At 43.0% G+C, this 12,767-nt stretch overlaps 1 protein-coding gene across 1 annotated transcript in view; it reads right to left on the bottom strand.

Moving 5' to 3' along the window:
• The window catches only part of FN1 (fibronectin 1), a 268,540-nt gene that overhangs the window by 72,778 nt on the left and 182,995 nt on the right, over positions 1 to 12,767 (bottom strand). Inside the window, 4 exon segments of the mRNA XM_030210701.1 lie at positions 5,393 to 5,548; positions 6,713 to 6,877; positions 10,463 to 10,579; positions 11,624 to 11,893. Of these exon segments, the coding sequence (XP_030066561.1) occupies positions 5,393 to 5,548; positions 6,713 to 6,877; positions 10,463 to 10,579; positions 11,624 to 11,893 (708 nt within the window).

Raw genomic sequence — 12,767 nt, 5'->3', positions numbered from 1 at the left:
AGGTCATTTTTTCAGTGCTCCTGTAAAAAAGGCATTTTTTTTTGTGGCTGAAAATGGACGTGCGGCAAAATTAAAACCAGTGCAAATCCATTTTCAGCCTAAAACCTTACCTCCATCCATTGACTTAACGGTTCGATCTCACGTGCTAACCAGGTGGTAAGCGCCACGAGGTAGAAAACAGAAAAGGTTTTCTACCGCGTGTTTTGGACGTGTTTCAAAAATGGAATTACCACCTGGAGTGGATGGTAGTTCTAATTTGGCACGCATTGGACTCACATAGGTGCCTATGCGCCTTAGTAAAAGGGCCCCTAAGTGACTTACCCAATATCACAAGGAGAGTAGCATTGGGAATTGAACTGGGTATCTCTGGATGTCAAAACCACTGCTCTAACTACTAGGCCACTACTGACCAAGGTTATTTCACATCATATCAACATTTAAAGTCTCAAACCAGAGAATAGCTGGATACGTGGGAATTGTTTTAAGTTGATCATGACATGGTAAATAAAACTTGGCAAGTCAAAGTTTAAAAAAATAGTTTGCTCATGAGAAAGAAAAACATTTTTGAACATTAACCTGATTGCACAAATATGTCCTTGAAAGGTGATGTTTAAGTTCTGAAGTTTTAGCTCATTGGAATGTTGCAAATAATATTGTAGATTAACCAAAAAGATGATTCCCCCGACCCCTTTTGCCTTTTTTCTCGCTTCACCCTTACACAGTGCAGTTGGCTATATACTAGACCAGCAGTTCCCAAACTGTGCGCCACGGCACCCTGGTGTGCAACAGTGAACTCTCAGGGGTGCTGGGCGCATTGCTCCCTACTTTCCCTTCCTGCAGATCCGATATCTGCCGCTTCCTGCTTCTTCCCCCACTGCTGCTACAGTGCTTGCAGCTTACATATTTGGGCCATCCGTGATTCACACAGGCACTGCAGGGACTTCCCTCTGCCTCATCTGGCCCTTGCAACAGGAAGTTGCATCAGAGAGGGCAGACATGGCAGACTAGGAAGGCCCCGGAGTGCCTGTGTGAATTGCAGATGGCCTGAAAATGTAAGCTGCAAGCACTGCAACAGCGGCAGGGGAAAGAGAAGGAAGCGGCAGCAATCCTGGACCTGCAGGAAGGAAGATAATGAGTGATGCTGGATTTAGGGAAGGCAGAGGGCTGCAGGGAAAGGGAGACCTATGTGGCGTGTGGGGGGGGAGGGGTTGGAGACCTATGTGGCACAGGGGGTGCGGAGACCCATGTGGCCAGGAGGGTTTAGAGACACATGTGGCCAGAGTGGGGGTGCAGCAAACTGAAACAGCTTGGGAACCCATCTACTAGACAATTAAAAAAAAATCCTAGATTAGATATAAGGTTAAATATCCCTTAATGTCTTTAAAGCCACAAAATCATAAAAAGCACATTAGAGTCAGGAATAATATACCGTAGCAAAAACCATCTAAAACATTCAAAAAGTAATGGCAGCCATGTAATAACTGGAGCTCTATATCACTTTTATCATGCTATTTAGACCTTCTCCTTCATATCCAGCCATCAGGATTTGAATGCATTTAAAATTTATCTGCACCAAACACTTTGTTAGTTTCATGAACTTCATATATACCGCTATTGGCATTTGCATGAAGCATAGTGGTTTACAATGCATAATATATAACAGAAAGAGAGAAGAAAAGAGAAAGAGAAAAAAGTGTAGGAACAGAAAGGGTAATAGAGGAAGAGGGGCAACTGCAGGGAGAGAAAAAGGAGACCGTGTTAGTATTGCCCAAAGATCACTTCAAAAGAAAACTGCACCACAGAAGACAATATATGTATGGGGTGCTAAAGCAGCATGTGCAGCACAAGATGTCCTGGGGCACGGGAACATTGATCCTCCCTTGATAAAGCCGGTGATGAAACAGGTCTCCGTCGGGGGGGTTGAAAGCTAAGTGCCCTTTTGATGTTTATGAATTCACATGAGTTCTGTTGGACATATTATTACGAGCGTGAAATACCTGCACAGGACTATGTTGCATGTCTGAAGATATTTTTTATTTAGTAATTTTTGAAATTACTAAGCATAAAAGAAGAAAAATAAAAATGACAAGAAATTTGCAGGAGGTTTTTGGCCGATGATGATGCAATGGCTCTTGAAGTACTTTAGTAATTAGGTGTAAAATCACTGTGTATTGTGAGCCGTTTGAGGTTTTTTTCCTCCTTGCTAATTTTTAAGTGATTAAAACATTGGAGTTGATTATCCACAGTATTGAGTTGGAAGTATTGCCCAATGACCATCTAGAATAATCAGGTTTTTACTGGTTTCTTGAACTTGGGAAACGGTTTGTATCATAAATGACAGGGGAGAGAATTCCACAGGCGAGGTCCCAGGTGCTGAAGAATTCTGTGTAGGAGACTGGGTATTGCTTCCAGGTTGACATAAAATTTAAGACATCTGGGAGTCAGATCCTTATCAAATTGTGGATATTGTCGGCACAAATCTTAACACATTCAAAATCAAAATAAGGCTGGTATTACAAAAACATAGTAACATAGTAGATGGCGACAGAAAAAGACCTGCACGGTCCATCCAGTCTGCCCAACAAGACAAACTCATATGTGCTAGTTTTTGTGTATATCTTACCTTGATTTGTAACTGTCATTTTCAGGGCACAGACCGTACAAGTCTGCCCAGCACTATCCCCGCCTTCCAACCACCAGCCCCGCCTCCCACCACCGGCTCTGGCACAGACCGTATAAGTCTGCCCAGCACTATCCCTGCCTCCCACCACCGGCTCTGGCACAGTTCACAGAAACTTGCTAAAATTATTCCATTTAGATTTGGAGGGTCCAGAAATATCATAGAAAGTAGCTAAATGGAAAAGTAATGAGAAAAGTAATATAAAAAGCTTATCTGATGTTCCCAGTAATACTAAGAGTGGTAAATGTATGTGGTATTGGGTGCGTATTTAAAAATGTCTTTGTATGAGAGAATGTGAATGTTCCAAAGAATGAGAAAGGAAATGCACGCAGATCCACCACAGTTATTAAGGGAATTTGTTCCACGTTTATGGAAGAAATGTTTATTTTGGAATGAATGTTAAAGGGAAAAGGAAAAACAATTCAATTGATTCTTTAAAAGTTGGTTACTTCATACCACTTTATGGGACCTGCTAATTTACAAAAACAACATGGATATAAATTCAATAAATGGCACCCAAAATTAGGCACCAGGAAAAATCCACGCCAAGAGCTATTCTATAATGGGTGCCTCAGGCTAAGCACTTAAGGAGAATTCCCTCACCCAACTTTAGGTGCAAGCACTTAGACCTGCTGAAACCTGGTGTAAATCCTGGCATGCAAGTTTGGCGCATAACCCCAGTATTTAAGTAGTAGTAGTAGTATTGTATAACACTGCATCTACATGTTGGGAGAGCCCCTGACCTGCCCATGCTCCTCCCAAAGCCACGCCCCATTTTAGGTTGTGCAGGAAACATTTTGGGTACACTACATTATAGAATAGTATGTAGGCAGATGTGCACGTAAATCCAAATTCATGCCAATTAACTCCAATTAACACCAATAACTGGTTGTCAGCACCCAAATGACTAATTAGTTTATACGTGATCTGGGCTCCGCACACTAATTTGAGCATCCTATATAGAATCAGGGGGTATGTGCACACAAAAGCAGCTTCACTTAGGGTGTTAAATGTATAAGTGGTGATATTAGCAAATCTGCACATGTAATTGTCAGCAAAAAAAGTGCAGGTGTTGCATCTTGCAAACCTATATAGACAAGATGAGCCCTTTAAGGAACCAAGTTCTAAATCTCAAACTTTGTATTTACTTATTTATTCAGTTATGCATACTTTTGTTATACCTCCAAATCATCAAAGCTATCAAGGTGGTTTACAAAATATAATTGGGCAAGCGGAAACATATGTAATCACAACGGGTAAGAACGCAGGTAAAGTCACATAAGGGAGGGAATGATTTGCATAACAAAGTGAAAACCTACACAAAGGAGCCCAAAGCACAATAAGGAACAGAGAACCAAAAGGAGAAACAAATAACCTGTGAGAGAGACTGCCTAAAAAAGAAAAGAAAAAAAAAAGAATCAGAGGCTCAAAAGCTTGTGTGAAGAGTCGGGTTTTACGCGCAGTCATAAACTTAGGTCGAGAGACTATAGAATGTAGATCAGGGGGAGAAGAATTCCAGAGTAAGGGAGCACAGCAGCAGAAAGCTGTTTCACGAGAGAAGTTCAAGTGAAGGCGGGTTACGGTGGGGGACTACCAAACGATTGGTGTTAGAAGATCTAAGAGAATGACATGGTCGATATGGAACCAAAAGAGAAGCTGAACAGGGAGGCATCTTGGAGTAATAGGCAGAATGACTCAATATGGATCCTATATCTGACTGGCAACCAATGTTGTTCAGAAAGCAATGGAGACACACGATCATATTTCTTGGCATATTTTTGGCTTTCTGATATGCATTTTAAGGACAGAGGGGAACACACAATCACCCCCTCTCTCATTCTTGAAATCCTAACAGTTATCTCAAACTTACATGTGCTTTGGAGGAGGTGTCAATACTGATGCAGAAATTTTCTGAAATACACATATATTCCCATTGTAAAATGAGAAATACATGTATATATTAAAAATCTGCGCACACCCTGCATCCTTAAATTCTGTACATGTGGATACATGCAGATATATATGTGTAAGCAGCAAGTTTTCTAACACTGCTGCAGGGTTAGCATTGGGGGGGGGGGGGGGTGCTAACAACAGGGCAATTGCCCTGGACCCCCATGCTAGAGAGGGCCCCTAAGCCTGCTTAAAGCTGAAGGAGATGCAGCCTGCTGGAGAGCTTTGGGGCCTCCTCCTCCCAAGATCCTGCCCTCGGCCCTGGCATGTTTATTAGCCTTGCATCACTGGGGTTGATATTCAGCATGGTTTAACTGGATAGGAGAGGCTGTAGCCCAATTAAACCATGCTATTCAAGCCGGGAGCAGATATTCAGAGGCACTTAACTGAAAAGTGCCACTGAATATCTGCTCCAATTACCACAGTGCTGGGGTGGTCTGAATGCTGAGTTGGGGTGGAGCCAGGACTTATAGGCCATTCAGCAGCAGTACCCAGATAGCTACCAGCGCTAAATATCCGTGTCTAATTCATCCAGTGGCAGTCATTGTTTAAAAAAAATGGCTGACTGATATTGCAGAATATTGAGCAGGTTAATCACATGTGTATGTCCATGCAAATTTTTTTTAATAAATATAAATGTCACCTAATCATTCTAAAATGGCCCCCTTCTTGACTAGCTATTGAGAGATGGCACACCCTTCCTCAGGTCAGAACAACCAATAAATATTGTTCTGTCACATGAGCTGTTCTATCTCCTCTTACCTGATGGTACAACACGCGATATGGTGGGACCATGACCATTTCTGGGAATACTTGTTACTCTGTAGCCAGTCACTGGGGCAGAAGAAGGTACCCAGCTGACGTGGATGCTGCGATCTTGAATATCAGTCACTAGCAACTGAGTTGGTTGATCTACCTCTGCAACACAAGCATAAAAAAATGGTTCATACATTCTCCAAGGGTATCATGTACCAAATTGCAAAATGACACTGCAAAAGTGTGCCTTTGCATGGAAAATAGTGCAAAATTATAAGAAATGTGCAAGAAACATAACCTTTTAGGTGTTTGACACTATTTTTCATGCAAAGCATACTTTCCCAGTGTTACTTACAGAAATATGCTTTGAAGTAGTAAATTTTCACATGAAGCAGACTTAACAAGAAAGTTTAATTAAATGTGTAGTTAATGAGCTACTGCAATGCAAAATCATACAAAGCAGTTCATAAATGGTAAAAATTACAAACATGAGCATGTGATAAAGGCTGGAGTTGTAGTAATTTTTTCCTGAGCTGCTACTGCTGGTGCAGAAAAGAGCTCATTTGTGTATTGTCAGCAGCCACGTTTAAAGGAGCAGACATGGAGACCCCACACCCCCACAGGACGTCCCTTAAGAGGCCACCAACCCTTGTTGCTAATGCCCCCAAAGGGCTCCTCTCCTGACTCTTCTGCCCGAATTAAGGAGTATGTAAATGTAAATGTAAAGCCCTCCCCTTCCAAGGAATCCTGCCCCTTAATCCAATTAATCTGACAGTCAACCTATGTCTGGTCCCCTCCCCAGCCCCAAGATCCTGATTCACCCCTAAGGGTCCAAGAGGAGAGTGGGAGCAATACCCACTTGTTCTTGCCCAGGAAGCAGAAACAATATACATCATTAAGACAAAGTAAAAGAGGGTCCAGTCACAAAAATTTGCTGAGGGCCCCGTGTGTTTCAGACAGCCCTACTTCTCCTGTGGAACAAACCCCTAGGAATTCATGCATCCACTGGTGCATACCTCATCTACAGGAAACTATTCCGTGGAGAGGCTGCTGAATGCAAAGGTGGTCAGAGGAAAAAAAGAAGAAATGGAAAGAAACTCAGAAACAAGAAGTAACAATCAAATTAAAAGGCATGAATAGAGAATGCTAAGGTGGGGTATTATTTATTCCAGGAATAGACAATTTTTGTTTTTAGTCCATATATTAACATTGTCTAAAATGTCTTGTTATGTCAATTTTTTTAGCACCATCAATTCCCGGTGCACGAAGAGTGAAAAAAAGAGGACAGAAATTCACCTTCTGGAAGCTCTACCATGACCTTATTACCTGTTCGGTGTTGGACGGTGATTGGTTTGCTGCTGGCAGGACTATCTCCGCGCCCAGTTACGGCATACACAGTGACTGTGTAGTCCACACCAGGTTTCAAATCTCGAATGGTAGCCGTTGACATAGATCCGGGAACAGTGAACTCCTTAACAGGACCATGGCCTCCTGCAAAAGCAAAATATTTTTCAAGTCTGAATGTAAGAGAGAATGTCATTTTCAAAGGTATTTCTGTGTGTAAAGTAGTGTTTTACATGCAGAAATAGCCTGATGCAAAGTTGCCCATCCTTTATACATGTAAACTTAACCACAGAACCACTGAAACAGAGAAAAATAAAGACTGTGGTGACACTGTTCCCTCTAAGCTGAGTGAGAGTCCTCCAACTGCATTGCTGCCAGTGGGTGGTGCTGCTTCAATACTGTGCTTTCAATCACTATGGACATGCAGTTTCCTTGCAGTCCTACAGAGCTTACCTGTCCCTCACTAATGAAAATGTGATAGTAAAACAGCATTTCCCCCCCCCCCCCCCCCCCCCCCACAGTGGCAGGACTGTAGGTGGAGGACTTCCGCTCAGCTTAGAGGGAAAAGTGCAGGGTGGTTATTTTAGAAGCGCTAGTCTTGTTTTGGATATATAACAACTGGCATTCAGACTCCCATATTCAATTCAAATCAGGCCTTATATACTGCTAAAATCCCCTTTCCAGGGTTCAGTGCAGTTTACATTAATTAGTACAGCGCAAGAGAATGCAAACTTATAGGTGGTTGGGAGATGCAAAAACATGTTGCATAGACGTCCAAATCCTAATTCGACAAAGTCAGGATATGGATGTCTAACACTGTAGTATGTCCACATGGCAATGGGGCGTGGTCTGGACGTATTTTGGGTAGGACTAGGAAGGGTCGCAAATATGGACATTCATCTCTGATCACAGAAGGGGAACGGACATAAGAACATAACAGTAGCCATACTGAGTCAGACCAATGGTCCATCTAGCCCAGTATCCTGCTTCCAACAGTGGCCAAGCCAGATCACAAGTACCTACAAAAACCCAAATCGTGGCAACATTCCACGCTACAAATCCAGGGCAAGAAGTTCCTTCCCCATGTCTGTCTCAGTAGCAGACTATGAACTTTTCCTTCAGGAACTTGTCCCATCCAAGTCTAAAAAGATGGATACTGTTATTTAGACCTGGTACTTGTCACATCCAGGTTAAAGAAAGGTGCTCTGATTGATCAGCTGTCCACTGGAGGGTTAAGGCATGACATCTCCTTAATCCCCCTGTCCCCCTTCCTCTCTTCAGAATGTGAAACCGAAAAGGGATACCAGACTCTATAACAGCTTCAGGTACTATGGACCTTCTTAACAGAGCTGCAAGAAAGTCTGAGGAGTAGCTAATGGTTAATGCAGTGGCCTGGGAAACAAGGGACCCAGGTTCAAATCCCACTTAAGAATTTTTTTTTAAATTGTGAGCTCTCCAAGGAATATATAGGACCTGAAGGCTATTGAACTGGTGTGCATTCAGGTGCAGTAGGTATTTTTCTGTTCCTGGAAGGTTCACAATTTAAAATAATAATAATCACAAAAAGCTAAAGTTTGATTTGAACCTGGGTTCCCTGATCCTCAGCTCAGTGCTCTAACCATTAGGCTACCCCTCTGCTCTGTATGAATGTCTGTATGGCCATTTTATAAGATGGACTTCCTATGTTGTCATACAAACATCCATACATAATTTGGATGATTCAGTTTGTAACATGGATGCCCAAGCTGGATATTTCCAGTACACAGACATTCATCTCACATGTATTTTAGAAAAAGATATCCTGTTCTAAAATAAATGCGTCTTACTGATGGTTTTGTAGCCCATTCCAGCCTTGTGCAGGTGTATGATCTTGTCCCTGACATCCTTAGACAGCTCCTTGCTCTTGGCCATTTTGTAGAGGTTAGAGTCTGACTGATTCACTGAGTCTGTGGACAGGTGTCTTTCATACAGGTGACCATTGCCGACAGCTGTCTGTCATGCAGGTAACGAGTTGATTTGGAGCATCTACCTGGTCTGTAGGGGCCAGATCTCTTACTGGTTGGTGGGGGATCAAATACTTATTTCCCTCTGCAGAATGCAAATAAATTCATATACTTTCCACAATGTGATTTTCCGGATTTAATTTGTGATGTGCTATCTCTCACTGTTACCAATAACCTACCCTTCAATTATGGGCTGCTCATGTCTTTGTCAGTGGGCAAACTTACAAAATCAGCAAGGGATCAAATACTTATTTCCACCACTGTACTTCATACACTGAACTTCACAAGAGAAAGGTAGAAATAGCAAGCCAAACCCCTTTCCTTTGATAACTAGCCTACGGTAAAACCCAAGAAAACGTTCAGGCACAATCATTCCACAGGTGCAGCTGATACAGCTTAGAGTAGACCTATAGGTGGGTGCAGTGGCTGCCAGTAAAGATGCTATAGGTAGATGAGCAGGTCTAGTTTTTGATTTAGCTGGGTTGAGGGGCCTGGATAAAAACCAAAATCCATTTTTTACTTTGATCCAGGGGGATGGGGTCGCTGCCACTTACCACCAGAGTTTGATGATGTTAGCCAGGGAGAGGAGGATGAAGAAGAGCCCGGACTTGAGCACAGAAAGGAGACAGCACAGCATGGTGTCCCGCAGCACTGGCCTCCCTCCCTGACAGTCAAGTGGTGAGCAGCCAGAACCCAGAGGCAGGAGCAGGCCTCCAAACTTTCAGGCCGCTGGCAGTGGCATCAATGTAAGCCCTGCCTTCAGCCTTCCCCAGAAGCCTTCTCTGTACAGCTACTTCCTGTTCCCACATAGGCGGGACACTGTACAAAGAAGGCTTCGGGGGCTGGCTGAAGGCGGCACTTACATCGCTGATTTGCTGCAGGCAAGAAGGTGGGAGGTGGAGAGAGAGGAAGGAGAAAACCTCATCAGTTGGGGGGGGGGCGGGCGCTCATGGCAGCACCCCTTCATGATCCGCACCAACGGCTCACCACCCCCACCACCCCACCCCGCCATTAGTACGCCACTTCACCAGTGTGCTTTGCATTAAGGTAGGTTCGGGGAGGGCCGTGTGGCCCCTGGGAGCAAGAAGCCCTGTGAGGTTGTCCCTATTGCTGCTGCCTAAGACCAGCCCTGACGGCACGCATGGGTGAAATGTATCTTTTTTACAGCAAAGGAGAATAATTTTATAATTGAGCAAACATGTGCATGGTATGTGCATAATTTATTCCCTGTGAGGGTACTGACAAATTTTCAACATGAATATATGTGCACATTCACAGTTTGAAAATCATCTCCGGGGATTTAGATTTACATCTGTTCTTGACCATGCACAAATTTGCTGGGTTAATTTATACAGTGACCTGCTCATTTTTAAAGCCTGCATCTATTATTTCATTACATTTATAGCTCAGAGAAGAAGTCTATGAACTCTCTAGGATAATCTGTATTTCAGCACAATATATATTCACAGCATGATTAGATCCTAATCTAAACCATGAAGAGAAGATGAATCCATTGACTAAATGCCTCAGACAAAAAGGATGGGCCCTATATTCTGCAGCAGCCAGATAAAATTGTCCTTGATGTTTTGTGATATATTTGTATCCTTATATTTTTGTAGCAGAAACTGCTGAGGCATTAGACTACTGCCCTTATAAAATTTAAAAAGAAAAGAAATGTTTAAAAACATCAGTTAATCTCCAATTATATTTAGCATGTAAGTCAACTAACCTGTTTCTGAATAGGTTATCCTGTAGTATCTGACACTAACTGCTGGGGCATCCCAGGAAATTGTCAGACTAGTGGGGGTGGAGGAGATAATTTCTAGGTCAGTAGGAGTGTCTGAAACTGGAAGAGAAAATTGCCTATAAGTATAAACATTTGCCATTTAGAAATACAAATAATCAGATGTCCCATACTGAGTATTGAAACCCATCATGTGCCATGATATTATAAAATTCATGAACAGGAAAAAAAATACCATGGTGTAACTGTGGTATAAATAAAAGACAAAGAGGTCAATATTCAGAGCAATTTAACTGGGCAGTAGAAGCTCCTGCCTGAATAAATCATGTTCAGCGGGCCGGCCACTGATATTCAGTGGCACTTAACTGAGTAGTGCTGCTGAATATTTGGTTTGACAGCCTATAGGCAGTGGAGGGCAGATGCAAAGGTAGAGTCAGGGAGGGGCCAGGACTTATACGGGCTCAGGCCATATTCAGTGCTGGGGCCCACATAGCTAAGTGGCCAGATAGGACTGAACAAAAAACTGTCCTGTCTTTTGCCACATAGTTGTGGGTGCCAGCACTGCATATTGGCATACATCGGCATAACGTTTTGGTTGTTACCACTGGGTTGACAAGTCAATCCTGCCACCCTCAATTTCCCTGGTTCCCCAGTTCTGATCCCACCTACACCCCCGTTCTGATCCTCATACCCCCAATCAGCACCCTTGATTTTCCTTCTACCCCCCTGATCCTCAAAATAAGCAGAGACACCACCATGTTCTCCCCACCCAACTGATCCCCAACTGGTCCTCAAAGCCAACAGAGAACTCCCATGCCCCCCCCCACCTGACCCCTCAAGATCCCCTGGGACTTACTGAGGGGCCATCCCAGGTGATATAGTAGGATGGGGCAGAAGTGCTCTTCCTCTGCTCCTGTCCCATCTGGCTCTGGGTGCAAAATGCTGCCTGTTGACCCCTGGTGGTAGTCTCACAGATTACTGCTAGGGGTCAAGCCTTATATATAAGGGCATATTGCTGAATACTGATGAGACAAATTAACAATTGTGATGGTACAGAAAAAAATCTTAGGAAATACCATTTCACTATATGAGAAATACAGTATTGCCTACTAGTTGAAGTGAGCATTTACTAGAAATACATTTTACCTGTGGCTTGCTGGCCAACCAAAGGCAAGCTTTCCTCTTTGCCATTGACAGCATAAATGCTAACCACGTACTCAGACCCTGGAGACAATCCAGTGAGAGTGATGGAGGTACGAGAGGGTGCCACACGCTCTTCTCTGGGTCTGCTATCACCACTCTCCAGCTGATAACGGATTTTGTAGCCAGTGATGGTGGCACGTGGAGCTATCCAATAGACCGTGAATGAGTTGGGAGTTGTATCAGAAAAGTCAATGCCAGTCGGAGAATCAAGTCCTGGTTGTCAAGAGAATTTAACAGGCTTACTATTTGTCCTCTTCCTGTTCAGAGTACAAAACTAAATGAGTCAGTTCTTTATATAAGTTATATATAGCCCTTTGTTCCTCTCCTCCTTTGCCTCCAAGCAATACATTTTCAAGCATTATCTTAGTAGCAATGTGAGCCTTCTCTCATCACGATACTTTAAGGGTGCAAACTGTTAATCTCAGCCAACATTTTGTGTGTATTATATTAAACTGCCATTGCACACAAAAGGAAAACCTGTCAAAGACCACCATTCAATCCAGCTGTCCTCGAAACACAAGATTCAACAACTAACCAAAGCCTTTCGCTAATAAGCTCCCACAAGATTGGGTGATTGAAATGTCCTTGTTTGCTATCAGATATAAGTTACAGAAACAATTCAAAATAATAAGAAAAATATTTCATTGTGTAAAACAAATATCTAATCACAGCTAGCCCCATGGCTCAGGCAGTAGCACATGGAGATGCATCTTTAGATTTCCATCCTTCAGGGGCCAATTGGGTCTGGGTATACTGCAGAGGTAGTGTAGGTTCAGGCTCAGGAGGAAGGAAGACAAACACTGTGGAAATCCCTGCCAGCAACAAGCTGCATGGAGCATGCCTCTTGGAAGAGGCATCCCTTGGGTCAGCAGGGGGAACCAGTGTTGTTTTGGGCAGAAAAATCTACATGGGATAAAAGAATAAATAGAAAGAGGCTAATGTGCTAAAGAGTTACTCCATTTTAACCATAGTTCTATAAAGAGAATGCCGATATTTAAGCACCAACAACATGTTTTAATAACCTGAATACTAGCATATGATGTATATGTGCACACATACGTGTGTGAATGCCAATATTCAGCTACGA

Source organism: Microcaecilia unicolor, chromosome 7 (assembly GCF_901765095.1).
Source record: "Microcaecilia unicolor chromosome 7, aMicUni1.1, whole genome shotgun sequence".
Classification (NCBI taxonomy): Eukaryota; Metazoa; Chordata; class Amphibia; order Gymnophiona; family Siphonopidae; genus Microcaecilia; species Microcaecilia unicolor.
The sequence above is the reverse complement of the archived record's forward strand: the minus strand, read 5'-3'. Positions and strand labels throughout refer to the sequence as shown.